Source organism: Micromys minutus (assembly GCF_963924665.1).
Source record: "Micromys minutus genome assembly, chromosome: 21".
In the NCBI taxonomy this organism is placed as follows: domain Eukaryota; kingdom Metazoa; phylum Chordata; class Mammalia; order Rodentia; family Muridae; genus Micromys; species Micromys minutus.
Genome location: NC_137956.1, coordinates 48,436,310 through 48,457,903, shown reverse-complemented (window position 1 = coordinate 48,457,903; position 21,594 = coordinate 48,436,310). Strand labels below are relative to the sequence as shown.

The 21,594-nt window shown below is 52.5% G+C and overlaps 1 protein-coding gene across 1 annotated transcript in view; it reads left to right on the top strand.

The window, feature by feature from the left end:
- Positions 1–1,146: 1,146 nt before the first annotated feature.
- The window catches only part of SCN5A (sodium voltage-gated channel alpha subunit 5), a gene marked incomplete at both ends in the record, with an annotated part of 75,959 nt that continues 55,511 nt past the window's right edge, over positions 1,147–21,594 (top strand). The window contains 6 exon segments of the mRNA XM_080933998.1: positions 1,147–1,419; positions 3,696–3,806; positions 11,939–11,943; positions 11,945–12,034; positions 13,032–13,160; positions 19,613–19,704. Coding sequence (XP_080790124.1) covers positions 1,147–1,419; positions 3,696–3,806; positions 11,939–11,943; positions 11,945–12,034; positions 13,032–13,160; positions 19,613–19,704 — 700 coding nt within the window.

Below are 21,594 nucleotides of genomic sequence, written 5' to 3'. Positions count from 1 at the left end.
ACAGAAATGCATTCTTCTGCCTTGCTGTCATAGACAAAGTGTGTTTGCACCAGGTTCTGAATCCTTTGAGGCCACCAGGGGCCACATTCTCCCTATTTGACGTCACACACATGTGCCTGTTGGAAGTCCTCTTCAGCCGTGGTCACCGTCTTCCGGTGCTGCTGTCCCCTTGGGGTTTGCGCTTGTTTGTCCCCTTTTATGGGAGAAGAGGGGACAGTGTGATGAGCCAGAGACCCACCTGTCACATTTCCCATCTTTAGAATTACTCTAGCTAGGGATGGCGCTGCACCCAGAGGATTCCTTTGAGGTCCTCAGCAGGAGGTCTGCACAGTTGGGCACACCAGATACCAACATCTGGATGCCAACTCCTGTGTTCCTGTCGGGCCGTCCAGCCATTTCTGAAAACCCTGCGTCCCTCCAGTTGCCGCCTCCTATGCCTCAGGTTTGGTTTGCTTCTCTTGTATGAGGGCACGGGGATTGTGGGGAGACTGGACACCACTCGGGCTGGGAATGTTCTCTGGAGAGGAGGGGTAAGACCCTGTCCCATGCAGGGCCAACTCCTGACATATACGTGTTTCAACTTTTATTTGGTCAGGTCTGGATAAAATGAATGTCATCTCTTTCCTGCCCTGTGGAGGCCAGGGAGCCAGATGTGGTAGAATGTCTTAAAGGGGGATCAGCTGAAGTGTTTTCTTTGGAGTGAGCAGGGTAACCCCATCATGATGGTACAGTTTTTCTTGACCACTGATGTTCATACGCACACACATTGGGACAGGAGTGCTCTCTCTCTCTCTCTCTCTCTTTCTCTCTCTCTCTCTCTCTCTCACACACACACACACACACACACACACACACTCTTTCACACACACACACACACACACACACACACACACACACACACACACACCTCAGTGGAGGAGAGCATGAGGGTTTACCCCAGCTGCTGTCAATCATGTGTGCCTGTGCAGTGATTGGCAACAGGGGTAACTGTACACTTTTGTGTGTCTTTTTTTTCTGCCCCAGCCTAGCTGCCTGACTACCCTGCCCTCTGACTGTGGCACCCCATCATACCCCCCTGTCTTTGTTTTCCAGCTTCCTTCCAGGCAGCCTGAGGAGAGCCTGTGCCCCCAGAAGCAGGATGAGAAGATGGCAAACTTCCTGTTACCTCGGGGCACCAGCAGCTTCCGTAGGTTCACCCGGGAGTCACTGGCGGCCATCGAGAAGCGCATGGCTGAAAAACAAGCCCGAGGTTCGGCCACCTCACAGGAGAGCCGTGAGGGCCTGCCAGAGGAGGAGGCTCCCCGGCCCCAGCTGGACCTGCAAGCTTCCAAAAAGCTGCCAGATCTCTATGGCAACCCACCCCGAGAGCTCATTGGGGAGCCCCTGGAAGACCTGGACCCTTTCTATAGTACTCAGAAGGTGACTGCCACCCCCTCATCACCCTCCCCACCCTTTTAGGTAGCTCCTAGGAAGCCAGCAGACAGATGGAGCTTTGCTTATGTGGAGCCAGCTCCCCTGAGCCTTGCGGGAATGATTCACCATTAATCTGTATTCTAGTCGCCTTAATTTTGGAGTTCTGGGGTAAAGACATAAATCATGCTGTTTGAACCCCTAACTTGGGGGTGGGAGGACTACTGATAGGTTGTCTTCATTTGTAATCCTCTGGTACACACCTCTAGGGGATTCCCCTGGGTGGTCCCCTCCTACTAAATGTAGCATGGGTTCCTCCAGTCCCTCTGGCAGCTCAGAGAATTAGCCAGGCATCATCCTCAGAGCCCGCTGCCTCAAGCTGAGCCACAGTAGTAGTTTCCTGGGCCTTATGGCCTTCCCTGAACCACAGAGGTCATGGGAAGGCTGAGAGGGTGAAGAGGCCCTGACTGCGAAGGCATGGAGTGTGAGGAAGACACAGGTCTCCCACGGAGGGACAGGTTGCCCACAGAGCTGTCCACACTTCTGGGCCTTTCCAGGAAGACAAGGCACCAGAGACCAGGGTGGCCACTGGAGTTCCCGTGGCCAGCTCCAAGCTGAACTCAGGGCAACAGGAGGACCAGAAGGATAAGTACAGTCAGTATATTCTTTTTGTCAGTGTGTCTGTCCATCGCCATGATGGTTAGAGGCAATGTTCAGGAGACTAAGAGTCTGAGGCGCATGTGTGATTAGCTATATGTGTGAAGGGACACACACACACATTCTGTCTACACAGACAGCAGGAGAGCTGACCTGCTGACCTGAACTCTGAGGGACACACATACATCCCCCCCCCCCCTCTCTCTCTCTCTCTCTCTCTCTCTCTCTCTCTCCCCCCCCCCCCCCACGGTCAGGAGAGGTCCTGGGTCTGGGTCCTGAAGGACACACACACACTCCATCTACACAGACAGCAGGAGAGCCTATGTGAGCCCTGAGGGACACACATGCACACACACACACACACACACACAATCTACACAGACACAGAACAAGATTGCTGATCTGGTCCCTGCTCTTAGTCTGAGGATCCAGAACTTCTCCCTGGATCAGGTGACTGGAGTAGGGTCAGGGTGGGGTGTGGTTTGAGTTGTGTAGGTTTAGGTCATGCTTGTTCGGAGCTGACAGAATTGGGAGGAGGGTTAGGGACACGGCTGAGGGTGAGTCTAGATCATGGAAGGGAACAGAAAGGACTAGGTAGGACTCAGATGAGACCAGTAGTTAGCACAGCAGGTGGATCGAAGGACCGAGTCCAGGCTTAGATGCCTTGCCCCGAACTGAGCACAGGTCATTTGGGTGGAACCAAGGGCACCATCTTTTCTGTCTGTATATCCGGGATGCTTTGTTTGCAGAGTGCCCTGAGTTGCATCCTGTTTCCCTTGCTCTCCCTGCTGGCACCACATGGGACTTCTAGTTCTGATGTGTCTGAGCACTTTGTCCCACCAGCCAAGGTTAAATCCACTCAGCCCGTGCAGATGAGTGCTCTCAGAGCCTGTGGCCGCCATGCCTCTGGTGTGCAGCTTCCTTTGGCTCTGACTCCCACTCTGCAGTCTCACAGGAGATCTTACAGCTCCCCTGCCCCTTCATGCCAGACACGCATATCTTCTAGAAGCGAAGGGAGATCCCCAAACCCCAGGTCATGAGTACCATTCGATTCGGACAGAGGCTGACCTTTGACCTTAGGCAGGCAAGGTCCCAGGGAAAGCCTTGGGTGGGTGGCTCTTTAGCTTTCCCTCCTCAGCCAGAAGTCTCTGCTGACCTAGCTGTGAGCAGGACTCTGTTACAGTTCTATGCAGGGAGGGAGAAGGGGTGGGAGAAGAGGTGGGAGAAGGGGAGGGAAAAGGGGAGGGAGAAGGGGAGGGAGAAGAGGTGGGAGAAGGGGAGGGAGAAGGGGAGGGAGAAGGGGAGGGAGAAGGGGAGGGAGAAGGGGAGGGAGAAGGCCTCCCTGGGCCTGACAGACTTCTGCTGCAGAAGCAGCAGGCACAGAACTGGGGAGTCTTCTTGCCTCAGCCTCCCAGGGGCTGGCGAAAGGTCCCTCGTTGAGAGGTAATCCTGAAACTAGACCAAATATAAGCCAACCTGACATCAGCCAGACTCCACCTCCCCGTTCTGCACTCATAGCCCAAGCATGGGTATCCCTCTCCCTTCCCTCCTTCCTCATCCTGTAGCCGTGTCCTGCGGGCTCTAAGATGACAGCTGTCTCCAGACCTAACAGTCCCCTCTGTCCACAGACCTTCATCGTGCTGAATAAGGGCAAAACAATCTTCCGGTTCAGTGCCACCAACGCCTTGTATGTCCTCAGCCCCTTCCACCCGGTGCGCAGAGCGGCCGTGAAGATCCTGGTACACTCATATCCTTTGCCTGTACCCCCTTTTGTCTTGGGGTGCACACAGGTGCAGAGCTCAGGCCAGGGTGGTGCGGGGTCCCCTCACTGCTCCCACGACCAGCGGCCATTAGAAAAACAGAGCCCTGACCTCCACCCTAGACACGCTGAGTCAGCGCCTGCATTTTAACAAGATCCCTAAAGGGTTCTCGGGGTGTAGAGAAGTTTGAGAAGCCCTCATACCTCCTCTGCTTCTTCAGGAGGAAAAATAGCCTTGAAGCCAAGGAACTGGGGTTTAGAAGAATTGATTTCCCCAGCATTCCCTAGTCTCTGGTGGCTCCAAAATGTCCCACCCACCACCACCCCTGGGCTCTTGCCTCCTGCTGCCCCTTGCAGAGACTCAGCCAAGGAAAAGCCATTTCTTGTTTTTTCTTTTTTTTCTTTTCTTTTCTTTTTTTTTTTTTTAATGTCTCTAGTTTTTTTCTCATGGGGGCATCTTTCGAAGGAGGCAGCACTTTGCTTCTGAACTAGGTGTTGACAAATGTTTGCAGCTTGAGAGCTTCTCAAAGAACTCTGGTTAGCGTCCAATTACATAAACTGCGGCCCAAAAATGCTTCCCGCCTGCTGACAGGGCTGTTGGGATGAAACAGCAGGAAAACAGTGCAGAGCCAGGGAGCCAGCACCGGGGTCCTAGTTCAGGCAGCACCTGAAGAGGGTACCGCCTTCTCTGGGTCTCAGTTTTAAGATTTTGTGTGTGTGTGTGTGTGTGTGTGAGTGTGAGTGTGAGGACAGGGGTCAGAGGGCAAGCTGCAGAACTCAGTTGTCTCCTTTTGCCATGTGGGTTCCAGGGTGGTCAGGCTTGACAGCAAGTGCCTTTGCCACTGAGCCAACTCACTGGTCCAGTCATCTCTGGATATCAGAGAGGCAGACAGACAGACAGACAGAGTCACAGAGAAGGATGGTACAGTCCACCAAGGCAGAGGACCTGGAAAACCCTTTCTGTGGCCACCAGTGACCTGAATGAGGGCATGCTTGTAGAACGTGCCCATTGTCCTTCGTTCTTTGATTTTAGTTCTCTGATGTTTTTTTTTTAATTTTGTATTGCTTTATGCCATTATTTATGTGTGTATTCACTTATATACTTGTGTTGTTGGGGGAAGTATGTACAGATCATGGTGTGTATGTGGAGGTCAGGAGGCAGAAGTCTTCTTTCCTTCGTGTGGATCGAGGGATCGAACTCAGGTCATCAGACTTGGCAGCAAGCACCCTAACCCGCTGAGCCAACCCCAAGAGCCAGAAGTACCACCGCTAATCTCAGTCATGTTGCTGAGCTTCAGACGATGCTTGGTACTAGTTGTGGGCATAGTGGATGGGCTGGACAGAGCTCCTGAAGCCCTTCCCAACCACCTCCACACCCACTCTGAACGGGCACTTCCCCTTCAGAGAGCCCCCTAAGAGTGATAAGTCAGCTACTGAGTTGTCGTTCCCTCCAGAGTGTGGTCACAGCTTTGTAGAAAGAACGGAGCTGAAGCAGGAGGGAAATGGTTTCCTTAGTGCTCCGAGCTGGTCTCTAGCCTGCTGCAGGGGTGTGGCCACCCTGAAAGCATCCTCCGCCCACATTCAGGGCTGCTTCTCCAGGTATCTAACCAACCCAGCGCTGTTTGGCAGCCACAGAACTCCCCGGAGAGACTCTCTCCAGATGCTGGCTGTGACTTACTAGGCAGATGAGAGGCTGGGAAGCATGTGGATGAGGATGACAGTGGGACATTGGGGTCCTCAGCCCAGCCAGGGGTGCATTGAGGGTGACCTCTGAGGCTGTGACTTTCTGGCCCTGTCTGGTAAGACCAGCCTTGAGGGCCCTGAGCTGCCTGCCTGCCTCCCCCAGGGCAGCCACCCCAGGGAAGTGATCAGGTCTGTGAGGCCCTACCCTAGGCTTCGTGGCTGCCACAGCACTTCTTTACCTGGGGATGGGCGGATGGCCCCAACGGCGCCACCTAGTGGAAGAAGGGGCTGAGATTGTGGTCTTTGGAAGCCCAGCTCCCAGTGTCCCCAGTCCCCTCAGTGTGGTGGAGCACCAGGCCTCCAGCATCACTAGGATTTTGTAGAAAGTGGGAACCTACATTTAGTTGTTCCACCTGTCACCTCTGGGCCCTTAAAGTTTATTTAAAAGTAAGATGCTTAGGGTTTCCTAGAGCAGAATCACCGCCGAAGACCCAGGCATCTGCAAGCTGTCTGGTGACTCCTGGTAGGCTGGTGTCTGCCTCACATGCCAAAGACATTGCACATTTGTTTTTATTATTTTTAAAATTTTCTGTTCCTATCTCCATCTCTCAGTTCCTTGCTCTCTATTGTGTGTGTGTGTGTGTGTGTTGTGAATATGTGTGTGAGAAAGAGTGTGAGTGTGTTTGTGTGTGTATGTTGTGAGTATGCGTGTGAGAATGTGTGATTGTGTCTGTGTGAATGTATGTATGTGAGTGTATGTGAGTATGTGTCTATATGAGAGTGTGAGTGTGTATATGTGTATATATTGTGAGTACATGTGTGAAAGTGTGTGTGTGATTGTATGTGTGAGTATGTATATTGTGTGAGTGTGTATGAGTGTATATGTATGTGTGTGATGTTAGAGTGCATATGTGTGTGAGAATGTTGTGAATATTTGTATGAGAGTGTGAGTGTGTGAATGTGTATGAGTGTGTATATGTGAGTGTGTGTATGTGTGTGAGTATGTGTATGTGATTGTGTGTGTATGTGAGTGTGTGTATGAGTGTGTGTATATATGAGTGTGTATGTATGTGATTATATGCATATGTGTGTGGGTGAGTGTGTATATGTGTATGAGTGTGTGCGTATGTGAGTGTGTGAGTGTGTATATGTGAGTGTGTGTGTATGTGAGTGTGTAGGTGTGGGTGTGAGAGTGTGTCCTGAGTATATGTGCATGTGAGAGAGTGCATGTGAGTCTGCAATATGGGGGTAAGTGCTTATGGATGTCAGATCTCCATGGAGCTGCAGTGACAGATGGTTGTGTGCTCACCAGTGTGAGCACTGTGAAATGAACACAGGTTCTTTGCAAGGACACTATTCATTCTTAATTGCTGAGCCATCTCTCCAACCCATAAAACTTACTGTAAAGTATGTGATTCAGTGATTTTTAAAATGTATTTCTAAGGCTGCACAACCATTACTGCTACATATTTCTAGAAGATTCCATCAGCCCCCCAAACTGGGCTGAGACTGTGCCCCTTAGCAACCACACTAAAGTTCTTTATGAGACAGGGACTCATTAGGTAGACTAGACTGGCGTCGAATTCATAGACATGCACCTGCTGTGATTAAAGGTGTGCATGCCACTCCCTACAACACAAAGAACTTCTGCTGGGTTTTTAACTTTATGTTGAGGGTTTTACCCTCTAACCCAGGTTGGCCCAGAACTCAGAGTGTCCTCCAGCCTCCACATCTAGAGTACCAGGAGGAGGTCGTGGGTCAATGTGCCGGGCTCAGCGTGAAGTCTGGACTCATGTTTTCAATGGTAAAATTTCACTGTGTTTAATTTTCACATCCATTCAGAAACCCACTAAGTTTCTACATGTGCAGAGCTGTATGTGATAGGTAATTTAAAGAGAAACAAGAACGCATCCCGCTCTCCTGTGACAGTTAGGCTCCTGGTGTGACATGCAAGTGCCAGCATTGTTTGGCTCTGGTCTTTGTCTTGAGCTTGTGGTGTGGCCCTGGAGAATGGCTGGGAAAGTAAACATGGGCATGTAGAACTGACTTGTCCCTGTGTATTCTTGTCATAGTTCTGCAGAATGTGCTCCTGCCATGATTAAATCAAAGAGCCCAACGGACTCCGAGTTCCCTCGCAGTCACATTCAGAGACCTAGTGTTCATGCCAAGAAGCAGTTTGTCTTCTTTGGAGCCCGGGAGCTCACAAAACCCTCCCACGTTTCTCTACCAGATTCAAATGGGCAATCAAATTAAGTGTGTGTGTGTGTGTGTGTGTGTGTGTGTGTGTGTGTGTGTGTGTGTATACACGTGTTCACTGAACAGCAGAAACCATGACAGTACCCACCCATGTCTAATTACCTTCTCTTTAGGAGACTTAGTAGCCCAAGTGTCAGCAGTCTCTGTGGTTGCACACAGTCTCCGTGGTTGCACACAGTCTCTGTGGTTGCACACAGTCTCCTTGGTTGCACACAGTCTCTGTGGTTGCACACAGTCTCCGTGGTTGCACACAGTCTCCGTGGTTGCACACAGTCTCCGTGGTTGCACACAGTCTCCGTGGTTGCACACAGTCTCCGTGGTTGCACACAGTCTCCGTGGTTGCACACAGTCTCCGTGGTTGCACAGGCAGTATCTGGTGGCATTTTAATTGAGGCTGGCAGTGGGTGTTCGGTACAATGATGTGAAAGGGTTGAAGATGTTCTGCTGTGCACAGGGCTATAGAGCTGACCTTTGCCTCTGCCCACACAAAGGACCAGCTTGATGTTGGTCTGAAACTAGCAAGCAGCACAAACAGATATGTCCTGGCTGAGAGTTCAGGTGACCCCTAAGTCTGGTATTGGCCCATGTTGAGTTCCTTGGGGTCTTGGAGTATTTAGTGGAGGCTGAAGACCAGGAGTTTGGACTAGGTAAGAGAGATATCTCTGGTCGTACACAGAGGACTAGTGTCAGAGCAACCCCTAAAGCCAGGGAAGCCAGGTAACACTTCTAAGGTGCCAGATGCAAGGACATGAGCCTGGTTCACCGCAGCTCATCTGCAGACCTGGGAGACCCAGACAGTGTCCCACAACTTCCCTCATGTTCATGTTTAAGTTTGAGTTCATCTCTCTAGCTGCATCCTCGGGAGTCCGGCCACTCTCTGGAGAGAAGTCTTTTTCCCACTCTGCAAAATTGTCAGTGGTCCACGCAGAGTAGAAAAGTCCTGGCTTTAACACAGAAGGGTGTGTCCCTGGGACAGTCTGGGCTGACCGGTGGCTGGAACAGCCATGAGTGACCTTAAATATCTCTTCCAGGAAGCCCTCCCGCTCAGCCCGACTGGAGGCACAATCTCCCAATTTACTGTGTGTCAAGGACAGGGCTCTGCTGTCATGCATCCATGGCCTGGTGACATTTGCTCTTTAAAAGACACATAAAGGCTGCAGAGGCGGCTCAGTCGTACTCGCTTGCAAGCATGGGACCAGAATCCGTGTAAACAAGCCATGCACGGTGGCACACAATTGCAGTCTCTGCACCAGGGAGGCGGAGACAGGAGGATTCCTGGAACTCTCTGGTCAGCCAACCTAGTCCGCTTGGCAAGCTCCGGGCCAGGGAGATTCTTTCTCCAAAAGAAAAGGTGGAAGTTCCTGAGGAATGATGCCCAAAATTGTCCCCTGGTCCACCATGCATCATGCATACCTTCACACATATATGCACGCACAGGATGACGCCGTGTCCTTTGCTGTGTGACACCCTCCTGGTCTGATTTCCATCCAGTACCATGGGTGGTAAGGAACAGTATGCTTGTTGTCAAAGGAAGGTCAAGACGCTGTGACTAACATCAAGTTCTCCATTCTGGAGGCAGGAGAGCCGACTAGATGGTAACTGAGTTCCTCCTAAGAGAGAATGCCACAGAGGGCTCCTGAACCCGGGAGGGGTACACATGGGGCCAGCTCCACTCTCCATCAGTATTGTCCCTTGGGTAACTCCTGGTGCCACCGAGACGCACGGCCACAGGCACACTAGCTTGGAGGAGTGCGTATCTATCATTTTACAGTTCCGGAGGCTCCCACCGGGTGGAAATGAAGGTACCTGCAGGGCTTCGCTCCTTTCTGGACGCTCCAGGGGTGAGACGTGTTTCTAGGGTTTTTTTCTCTTTTTGCAGTACCGTCTCACACTCCTGAGCTTGTGCGTTGTCTGTAAAGGAGCAGTGACCCGGTCAGGAGCCCCAGACTCTCCTGCCTGTCTCTGGCATAAAGACCCTGTGCTAACCACCTCAAGTATTCAAGCAGGTCGCATTTGCAATGCAATGGTATCACGTTTACCGTTCAAACGCACAGTGATGGTTGCCTGCTGCAGTGACCTTCAACTTGACCGACATGTATACTCATTTTCTTATCTCTTGGACGGAAGCAAAGCTCAGGATTCTTAGGGTTATTCAGAGAGTCAGGTTGGTTCATGCACTGCCTGGCTTCTAGGAGGGACTCGGCAGATACGTGCTACAGGCACCTGTACATACTTCAGAAACGTTTTGAGATTCTCTACAGTTCAGCAGTGGATCCACACAAGTGGAGGAAGCCAGCTGAGGGGCTGGTAACTGGTTCACCCAGTGAGAGAAGTTTTATCCCAGAGTCTGGCTGTGAAGAGGCATCGGGGATGGGGTGAGATCCTTCAGTGAGTGTCTGAGCCCTGGAAGACAACACAGGATGGTAGGCCTGGTGACTGTCTGACCAAACACAGTATACAGGAGGAAAGGGTTTATTTCAGCTTATGCGTCATTGAGGGAAGTCAGGGCAGGAACTTAAAGGCCTACAGAATGCTGCTTGCTGGTTGGCATACAGGCTCTCACTTAGCAGCTCTCTTATTTAATCTGGGACCAGCGCCTGCCTAGGGGATGGTGCTACCCACAGTGGACTGGGCCCTCCAAAATCACTGATCCATTCACTGGCCCATAGGTCACTCTGATCTTGGTAGTCCCTTAATTAAGGCTTTCCTTTCATGACTTGGCTGTGTTAGGTTGGCAACTAAAGCTAACCGGGACCCTGCTGTATGGCACAGGGAAGTAAAGACCCCCCCAGGTCCTGGAGTGGTGCCCTCCCTAACTGGGCAGGGCACCACTGTAGGCCAGCCCTGAGTTGATGAAACAGCCTAATCACCTCTCTTTTTTATGAAAAACTGGGGGATTAATTATAAATGAGGCTGCTTTTCTAATTAACTGGGTTATCTAGGAGTCTGGAGGTAGAATGGATATTCACCTGGCTTGACTCCTCATACACATCCCAGAGCAGGCGCTGGTAAGTGGCAGCCTGGCATCAGGAGAATGGAATTGTATAAGGAGGGAAAAGGAGGTCCCGGGAGCTGGGACCACCCTTGGGAGTCACCTTTGGCAGCCATGTGCTCAGGGCTGAGGCTGGGCTGGGGTGTCTCGAAACCTGGAGGCAGCCACAGGGAGTGGTCAGTGCAGGTAGGGAGGGGGATCAGTGAATGTAGCCAGGTCCCTGGGGCACCTCAGCCCCTAGGAGGCCCAGAGTCTGATTCTTCCTCTACAGAAGCAAAGGAAAGAGTGAAGGAAGTCAGTTAGAGCTTTGTCCGGCCTGAAGCAACAGCTAAGATGCAGCCAGAGTCGGGGATGGTAGTTTAGCTAATACCTGAGATCCACAAAGATACCCAGGACACAATGCTAGTGTTTGCAGAGTCCCCTTTCTGGCAAGCAGACTGACGGGTTGACATTCACTGGGGAGCCACAGGCTAGAAGGGGGATGTCTGGCCTGTGGGGGTATGAAGCAGCAACAACCAAGGAGCTGAGGTGGTCTTCAGGGGGAGGGGGGCTAGGAATGGAACTAGGGTGAGAGCCAGCGTACAGGACAGAAGCACACCGGAAATGCCCCCCTCCGACCTGGCAGCTCCTCTCCAGGTGTGTTCGAAGCTAAAGACTGGGAAAGGGAACTTAGGACCTTGCCTAGCTTCTTGGCCTTGACTCCATCCCATGTGACTGCAGGCAGGAGTCAACCCTAAGGTCTACAGTGTCCCTTCATTCCACACTGGGTCCCCCAGAAAGCCCTGCGGAATATGTGGTCTCCAGTTTGTCTGGTGTCTGCTAAGCGATGGAACAGGCCGGGCTCCGGCAGCAAATGCCTGGATGGCGCAGAGAGCAGACCGCTTGGACTCACGTACTGGGACTGTACTGATCTGGCAACATTTGTCCTGCAGTGACATCAGGCCCAGCCCCTTGGCAGCTACAGTGGCTTAGCTGACCTCCTCCCGTGGATTTGTGTGGCCCTTCGTGGCTTTCCGAGGAAGGCCCCTTTGTGGCTACATGGGTAGAGTTTTCTAATGGTTTCTTGTGCCCTCCCCCCATAGCTTTCTGAGAGATTGTGGGTAAGCCCCTCCCACGGCTTCCTCTGTGGATCCCCTATGTAGGTTTGTCGCCAGCCCCTCCCACGGCTTCCTTAACTCCAGTGTCACGCTCTTTAGCATGCTTATCATGTGCACCATCCTGACCAACTGTGTGTTCATGGCCCAGCACGACCCTCCGCCTTGGACCAAATATGTTGAGTGAGTATCCCTGGGGCCTTTCTTCCTGCCCCATCCCTCCTTTCTGTCCCACGCCACGGCCCTGGAGTTGCCTGAGACAAAGGCTGTGCCCATGCCTGGAGTCCTGCCGGGGAGGGTCGCCTTTGTCAAGCCTATTGGAGCCCAAATGACCTGACATTGAGCTGGGGGACACAGCAAGAGGAAGACAAGGGTGGTTGCCTCCCCCACTCTGGTACTGTTGCCTTGGCCCCAACCCGAGTCCTCCCTCCTACAACTCTTTTTGTAGAACCCTGCCTCTGAGTCTCCCCTTCCTGAAGAAATGTCTAATTCCTCCAGGGTCTAAGCAGACTTGGTGGATCCTTACCATACTCAGCTCCCAGTTTCTGGAAACCTCTAGAAGTTACAGCAGCCTCTCTTATCAGAGAACCAGCGCTGATATCGCTGTGGCTGTGCCTGGCTGCTCTGAAGAGTAGGTTACTGCCCTTTCTATGGGCCAGTCATGGGAACAGAGGCATTTTGGATTCCTCAGGCTGCTGTAGGCAGAAAGAACCCAGCAGCCTCACACGCAAGAAGATCTGCATTCCCTCTAGCCCAGGGTAGACAGCTAGGACCCTGGCCCTGTAAGTACTCGAGAGTGTCCCTGCTCCCCACTACCAGTGGCTGGAAGCCCACAAACATGACTAATGGTCACTGAGTCTTTCTATCCATGGGTCCCACTGTGTAGACTCAAAGTCACCATATGCATGTGGACATACCCTCCAGGGCTGTACTGAGGGGGTAGGTGCAAAGGGCTCTTCTAGCAAGGGTGAAAGTGGAGAGTTCCCCAGACTCGTGACAGCCTCTGTGAAGCAAGGGGACAGGTGGAATTGTTAGAAGTTTGACACAGACCTGCAGCTCCTATTAAAGCCTTATCACAGGGCATGGGTCATTGGTGGGGTGAGGAGCTGCCCCGGGCCCACACACAAACCCAGCCCGTAGGCTCCAGTCCCACTCACAGCCCCCGATGGCCTCTCCTCAGGTACACCTTCACTGCCATCTACACCTTTGAGTCTCTGGTCAAGATTCTGGCTCGAGGCTTCTGCCTGCATGCCTTCACCTTCCTGCGGGACCCGTGGAACTGGCTAGACTTCAGTGTGATTGTCATGGCGTAAGTACATGGCTCCTCGCCCCGGGCTGCATCACGCTAGCTATGCAGGGTCGGGGGCAGGGTTTCCCTGCTGTGGTTCACATAAGTTGTAGTATGTCACAAAGGAGTGCCTGCCTTACTCTGTGCATGGCAAGGAGAGGACAGGGTAGACTTAGACCTCATTCTAGCAAGGTGAAGCAGCCCACCAGAGACTCAAAGTGCTTGAGAATCCTGGCTTCACCTGGAGACCATGACAGCCCTATGTTAAAGGGACGTTGTTAATATTAATATTCTGTACCTTGGTATTTGGGCTACGGTCAAGTCAACACTTGGGAGGCTAAGGCTGAAAGTTTGCTGTGAGTTTGAGGCCAACCTAGGCTGCATAGTAGGTGCATATGAGGTGGGCCTGGTTTAACAAGATCTGACCTCAGAAGATGGACAGGGCGGGGTGGATTGATTCTGCTTTAGCAGCCTCTGAGCTATCTGCCGAGAAATCCAGTCCCAGATCCCACGGAGACCAATGGCCTGGCATCCAAAGTAATTAATAGTGAGACTTCAGTAGAGAAGCCTGGGGAAGCAGCCAGCTTGCCCTAGAACTTATGCCAGGAGACCTCCTGTTTGGCATTTCTTAAAAAAAACCACTGACCCAGTTCAAAGGATCCTCACCCCAACCGAGGAGGTGTGCTGGAGGCAGCCAGCCATGCCCGGTCCTTTGACATTGCAGGATGATACAATCATCTATAACGCACGTGTCCCGATCCACACAGTCTTGATAGTTTCAGCAAGTTGACAATTTTCTGCTGAGCCTGGGCCATGTGCATCCACGTGCAGGCCTCTGGGGCTGCAGGTTAGATGTATCCCTTAGTCATGTTTTACCAGCAGGAAAGCTAGTGCCTGGAACAGGACACTCGGGGGCCCACCACAAAGTGACCATTTCCCGAGGCCCCACTGTGGCCCCAGATACAGTTTTAATCCCTTTCCTACGGGACTGTTGCAGAGCACTAGGGTTGAGCTGCTCCCCACACTAATGTCAGGAGCCAGATACCTGTCTCTGTTGCCATAGCTGACTAGGGCAGAAGTCCTGGTCAAGAACTGACCTAGCATCCCCTTTGTTCAAGCGAGGACCCAGTATTGCTGGACTGAGTTCTGCGCCTCAGCAAAGAGCATGCTGGGAGTAGAGCCCATTCCCGTGCCCAACCTGGCCTCCCCGGATACAGAAGAGACTGGTGGGATTGAGACTCAGTTCAGTTCCTACTTCCCTGAACTCTTGGTTGATGTGCCTGAGCTATGCTGTGGAGGAGGGAAACTAGGGGAGGAGCTGGGCTCTCAGGATGCTCTTAGGACACTCTCAGGCTAGACAGAGAGCTTGGTGGATGGTTGGTTTACCCAAAGCTGTTTCTAGGTATTTGCAAACTGACTTCTAGGCCTCCTGTTTTCCAGATGGAGAAACAGGCTCAGAGACAATGCACTACCTACACACCGGGCGTTTAGACCCGCACCTGGGTGGAGCTGAATGATAGGTCATGAAGTTGAAGAGCAATAGCTGGGACTAGACCATACTGTCTGTCCACCAAGGACATGTCAGAGCCGGGCAGGATGAGAACCACTAGGGGAGGGGAGCTGTCAGAGCTGAGAGATGATTGAGCTACTGTGTGGACCACAGACTGGGGATAAGATGCGGAGAGACAGACAGGAGCTAGTGGGGGAGGTGGGCAGTGGCTAAGCAGAGTAGAGGAGCCCTGGTCAGTGCTGGTCGGGCTTTGCTTGTAACAGATGGGTGGGCAGCAGTACCATTGTGGAGAGGGAGGCTCAGAGAGTCACAAGTACAGCTGGGGATGTTCTAAGTTTGGAAGGGTGAAATACGGGGCAGGATCTTCCAGTCTGGCAGAACACATCTGTGGAACACACCAACATCCTGAGGTCGAGAGATAGGGTGGGGGGTGCTCAGTTGTTAAGAGCATTACCTCTCTTCAAAAGGAAGAGCCGGGTTCAATTCCCAGCACCCATTTTGAGTGGCTTACAACCACCTGCAGCTCTAGTTCCAGGAAACCCGGTGCCCTCTCCTGGTGCCCACAGGTACTGCACACACATGGTGCCCATTCACACACCCAGGCGCACACATATCCATGACATGAGTACCCTCTTTTAAGGAGCAGAGGATGGGTGAGATAGCTTAGTGGTTAGAACACTGGCTGCTCTGCCGGAAGACCTAGGTTCAGTTGCCAACACTCGGATGGTGGCTCCCAACTGTCTGTAACTCCAGTTCCAGGAATCAGATATCCCTGGCCTTTGTGGGCATCAGACACACAAGTGGTACACAGACACTCTTATAAGCAAAATACCTATACACATAAAATAAGAAAGGAGGGAACAGGCCAGCAGAGAAGACACCCAGGAGAGTGGTACCCAGAAGCCAGCAAGAAAGACTGTTCAGTGTAGAACATGCCGGGAGGGAGCTGATGACAGGCAATGGCTCGTTAGACTTCGGATGGTCACTGGTGTCCCTGCCAAGGGGTCACAATGGAGCAGTAGGCTCCATATCCAAGTAGGGAGAGTCTGGGTTGGGGGGAAGGGGTTGTGAAATGCAGGCATCTAATTCTTGAAGTTCCTGCGGAAACAAGACAGAAACTGGCAATGTGGCCAGAGGGAAATAGGGGTCAGGGAGGGCCTTTCAGAGAAGAGAGACTAATGGAAATGATCCTGGGGTGAGGGGACCTGTGATGAAGGCAGGGGGGCTGAGGAATTGCAGGAACAAAGCCCTTGAACATCCTGACAGAGTGGGGCTCAGGGCACTAAGGTGAAGAACTGACCTTCAGCTCAGGGAAGGTGGAGTTCTGGCTGGAGGTGGAGGTAGGGCTGACAGAGCTGATGAAGAGCAAAGGGGGAATTTCTCTCCTGATTGCCTCTATTTTCTCCGTGAAATAAGAAACGGGATCATCAGGGAGAATGGGGTGGGGAGACGAGCCTGGGTCTGAGAGGAAGAACTTGCCAGAGACCGGAGACTGTGCTGGCGTGGAGGTCGGTGAGGTGGCAAGCAAGGCTCTGGGTCTGGGGTCTCTGTGGACTGCAGGGGTAAGCAGGAATCTACCGACCATGAAGAGATTCAGGCAGGAGAGTGGCCAGCATCTGCCTGGACCTCGTCTGACTTCTGCATCCTGGACCTACAGAAAGTTACCATGGAAATGCTCCTATTCTCAGGGGAAAGCCATCACCAGGACCAGCTCAGCCCTGGTGCACAGAGAGAGCACCCTCTGTGGCCTCGTGGCTGCCAAGTCTTACAGGGTCCTGTCCCCTTCCTCCATGGCCAACTATTCCTACTCAGAAGCACAAAGAAAATGTGATGGCATCTTCCTAATGAGCCCAGCCACACCTGGGCTGAGAACGGGCATGACGGGGCAGCCAGACTCCCTTCTTGGACAGTCACTGCATTTCTGAGCATCTAGAGAAATGGTCCGTCCACTTCTGCCAGGACAAAATGGACTGCTGTGCAGTGCCAGCCTCCTGCCACAAGTTAGACCTGCCCCACGGTGTTCACTGATCCACTCTGCCTGGTGAAAACCAGCTAGCTCCCACCTCTGAGAAATATTCTGTTATCGTGAAATGGGTCTCGAGGATGCTCCAGGGAGTCTTGGGTGGGGCAAAGTTGGATGAAGTGAAACTCAGCATCCAGCCTTCTCTTTTACCTCCGGGGAAACTGAGGTTCTGAGAGAACTGACCTACCCATGACGATAGACAGTCAGCAACTATGTTGGGACTGAAAGTGTCCTGGCTCCTAGACGGGGATGGATGGGAGAGGCTCCTCCACAGCTCACTTCTGGCCAGATTTCCCTCTCACGCCCCACCCAGTTTAGAAGCTGCTGCAAGGGGTGCTGGGAATCTAAACAGACTCAGATCACAGCCCAACACCCAGAGATTCTTCATACCCCAAACTGGGCATTACCTGCCAATTAACACAGCCTCCCACCTTCTGGGGTTGTTATGGAAACAAGACCTGGAGGGAAAGGAGGGAAGGCACAGAGGAGGGGCCAGCCACCACAGGAGCTAACAGCGTGGGCTCCACCGTCTCAGGATAAGGGTGGAGCAGGGAGAAGGTCAGCAGGTGACATTCCTTGGAGTTTTACAGCTGCTAGAAAGCTGTGTGTGTGTGTGTGTGTGTGTGTGTGTGTGTGTGTGTGTGTGTGTGTGTGTGTGCTGGAGCTGGTATGACAGTGTAGGATTCTCACCCATCACCCTCTGCTCTTTCACAGCAAGCCCATGATCTTACCCAGCTGCCTACCACCAGCCAGCCACTTGGCCAAACTGAGAGGTGGATTGGCTTGTGGGGGAGTTGTGCCCACCCTCACCCTGTCTAACCATGTCGCCTCTGAAGCCAGTACTGCCATCAAAGGGTCTCCTTCGTTCTGCCACATTTGCCCCTCCCCCCAAACGAGGCCTTAGTGGAAGTCTGGTGTTCCCCTGTAGGAGGTAGACAAGTTCTATCTAGGTGTAGCACCTTGTCTTGTCTCACCATGGTCCCAGGCTTCCTGTCCCTCAGCGCTGGCTCCTCCTAGACTTCCTCCAGCCCCCAAGCTGGATTTCCAGCCAAATCCCACCAGCACCCAAGTTTCATTTCCAGCCACATGGAGGTGCGTCCCCTATGCTGTCACCAGCCTGCCCTTATTTCTTGGGGTGCTGGCTCCTTTGCAGAGAAGAGGCAGAACCATTTGCCCAGATTCTTGAAGGCAGGTCAGGCAGGTCTTCCCCGAGACACCAGCAGACAAACCAGGCTATCGGGGAGTAGGAGGGGAAAGCAGGGTGGTCCGTTCCCTTTCTTTCCTATACCTTGTGCTGCTGGAGACATAGCCTAGAGAACATTGAGGGGGGGTGGAGAGCAGGCATCACAGGCCACACCAGGAGACCAGTGATGGGGATCTGAGCTGTGCCTTCCATCAAAGAGCAATGTCAGCTATATTTCAGACTCAACTGCACAGTCTGTGGCAGTGTAGACCAGAGACTGGGAACAGGGATGGGGACAGAGGACGGGGGTGTCTGAGCCATCCAGGAGAAAAGAGGAACTGTAACATTGGAAGAACTTGCATCAAATTAACCATCGTCTGTGAGCCAGAACAAGGGAGGCGGTTTCTGCTCCTCACAGAGGGCAATGGGTCCGACTGTTGCACCGGAATTTATAAACTGAGGCAAGTCTCCAGGGTGGAAGAGAAATCACTGAAAGGCCTTGGTTGGCCAGAGAAGGAAGACGTTGGGAATAAAACATGCCTAAGAAGGGAGCAGACACATCCACAGGACCGTGGGTGGACCCCAAGAGTGAACACAGCCAGGCCAAGCTGGCTCTGCTGGTCCTGGGATATGGTGTCCTTTGACAACCTTACTGGTAGACACCAACAGCCCATGGAGGGATTCCGAAGTCCTGAGCAGTGTGAACAGAGAGAACCATGGTGTTCTTTTCGGGTCTGGACTGTTGAGTGGACCAAGCTATGCAGGACTGATGACCCGACCTGACACCACCCAGACACCTGGGCCAGACACACTTGGTTAAACATCAGACACCCCAGGTTCGACATCCTTTGTTAAACATCAGATTTCTTCAGCTAAATGTCAGATGTCCTGCATGTGAGGCCTCTGGTTAAATATCACAGATCACTTGCCATTGTCCCGATGGCCTTGTTCAAGTTCTGTGCCTTCGTCTCCCCAGTACTTTATGGTCACGTGGCCTTCCCAGTGCATGCATGACCTCACGTTCCACTTGGGCAGATCCCTGCCCCTTCTCCAGACAGCTGCCTTCTATGCCCATAGACATCAGAGACAGACCGCTGCCCAAGTCCAAGATGGGAGTCTCATAGCCACTCAGCCCCGCCAAGCCTCCGTCGGTCAATGCAGGACAGAGCCGGTAGAAAAACTTCCCTACCCTCTTCTAAACCATCTCAGGACCCATTTTCCCCCCATGGATTCTCATGACGTCTCTTGTGAGATCGTAGCCCACGATCGCTCCCTGCATAGAGAGAGCTGTGGTAAGGGAGAGCAAGTGGGGCAGTCCTCAGAGATCCAGCAGCCTCAGCCAAGAGCACAGTGACCACAGATGTTGGAAGATGCAGAGAAACCCTGGGAAAACAGAAGCCTATGTACTTCCAGCATTGCCTCCTGGAGCCGTTTCCCTCTCCACACTAATGTGCCCCCAGCCTCAGACCTAGTTTTGGGGTTTTATGTTCAGTTCTCAGAGTAGTTCCCTTCTAGTGCCCATTGATCTTGGGGCCATCATGGAGAGCGCCATCTGGGAGCTTGCTGTGTGCGTCCTTAAGACTGAGGTCATGTGTCCAGAGGATGGGTCAGGAGGAAGGCCAGGGGAGGGCCCAAGTCTGCCACCTTACCCCACAATGGAACCAGGGAGAGGGGTAGGGGTGTGCACACAGCCAGAGAAGGGAGAGGGGCGGGGCGGGCGCTGTGTAACTTTCGGTAACTGTGGTTTGGTCCCACAGGTATGTATCAGAGAATATAAGGCTAGGCAATTTGTCGGCTCTTCGAACTTTCAGAGTCCTGAGAGCTCTGAAAACGATTTCAGTTATTCCAGGTAAGGCCAGGTCTGCCTGCCGACCTCAGCAAGTGACTCTCTCTCTGTTTCCCTGCCCTCTCCTCCTGTGACCGTGTGTCTCCTGTTGCTGTGCTGTCACTGTGTCCTGTGTATGTGTGTGTGTGTGTGTGTGTGTGTGTGTGTGTGTGTGTGTGTGTGTGTGTGTGGATCTCCCTTGTTACAGATACACAACTGAATTTGTGGACCTGGGCAATGTCTCAGCCTTGCGCACCTTCCGAGTCCTCCGGGCCCTGAAAACTATATCAGTCATTTCAGGTGAAAAAATCAGGTTGAACGCCAAGGCTGGAGGGACACGCCTGGGCCTTTCCAGCCACCTGGGAGCCAAAGCTGTCTCCCAGAAGGCCCTTTAGATGTGCCTGTCACCAGAGTATCTTTGCCAGAGCTGGGGGGCAGTGGAAGAATCTCTCTCCCTGGAACCTCAGAATGGGCTCTAGGCTGTCCACCCCAGCCAAGCCCACTCTCAGACACCAGGAGTTCAGACTAACACACGGCAAGTAGGAACTGATCCCCAATGCTTCCCCAAAATGTGCAGTTCTCTCTCCAACCTGAACTCTGTTTGAGGGAACCTGGCACACCTCTAGCAGTCTTTGGTGACAGCTCCAGAGCCCAGCCTCACGTCCCATATAGTGATCCGTGCCAGCCTCAGCCCCCATCCCATGACACAAAGCATACTCTGTTGACAGGCATCATCAGGGCTTGGCGTCTACCACCCCTCACTGCATGGCGCAGTAGAGGTTTAGTAAATCATGCATGGTAGCCTCGGGAAGAAATCCTCCTTGACAGATGTTGGCAACTGTTCCCGGGAAGCCTCAGCCTCGGCAGTAACCATTTCTCATGTCCACACAGGAAAATACCCAGAAGCCCATCTGTGTGCAGTTTGGTGCTTAAGGGGATACCACTCACCCTGGCCCCAACCCCCCCCCCACACACACACTGTTTATCTCACCCTCCCCAGGTTAGCACTAGCTCGGAATCCCCTATTTTATGAACTTGTTCTAGAAGAGCAGGAGCCAGAACCCAAGAGCCCCCTGTGAGTAGACAGTCCTCAGAATGTGCAAATCACTTAGAAAGGTGGCTGGCTAGAAGGCTGGAAGGTAGCGTGTGGCTCAATGCTTATAGCTCAACCTTGAGGACCTGCCTGTAGATCCCCAGAAGCCACATTTTAAAAGCTGGTCCTGGTGGCATGTTCCTGTGATCTCAGGCTGGGGAGGCAGAGATAGGAGGATCTTGGGGACTCACTAGCTAGCCAGTCTAGCAGAAAATGGCGGACTTGAGGTTCATGTGGGATGCTGTCTCAGAACGTAAGGTGTAGATAGAGCAATAGAGGAAGACGCCAGATCACCTTAGGTACGTTGGTGCCTCAGAGCTGAAGAACTCCCTGGACCAATGATAGCCTCTGCTCCTAGAGCAAAATTCTGCTGACTTCCAGGCCTGTTACTATTCCCTGGCCACAGGTTAATTTTATAATCGTAACTCCTGGCCATTTTCTACTTAGACTAAACCTCAAAATGTCTCTCCTGACCTCGGAACCCACTTAGCATGTCCAGAGTGAGACCATGTCTTCCCAGTGTGCCACTGTGCCCCAGTGTCCCATGGCTGGAACAACCCCTCAGTAACCCCCCATGAAACAGATGTCACCAACTGAGAGTAGTCTGCAGTTGATTTCCGCTGCCTGGAAGGCCGACAGAGTAGACGGAGCCTGCCTGAGCAGGTTCAAGGCCAGACAAGAACCTTGGCTCAGGTTTTTCTAATATGTGAAAGGACTGAAGTATAGATAAGTATAAAAGGTTTGCTTAGGGTGTCCAAGACCTAGTATTCAGAAGACACAAGAAAGACATTAAGAAGCCTTTCGAGGTCACCAGCGGCTAA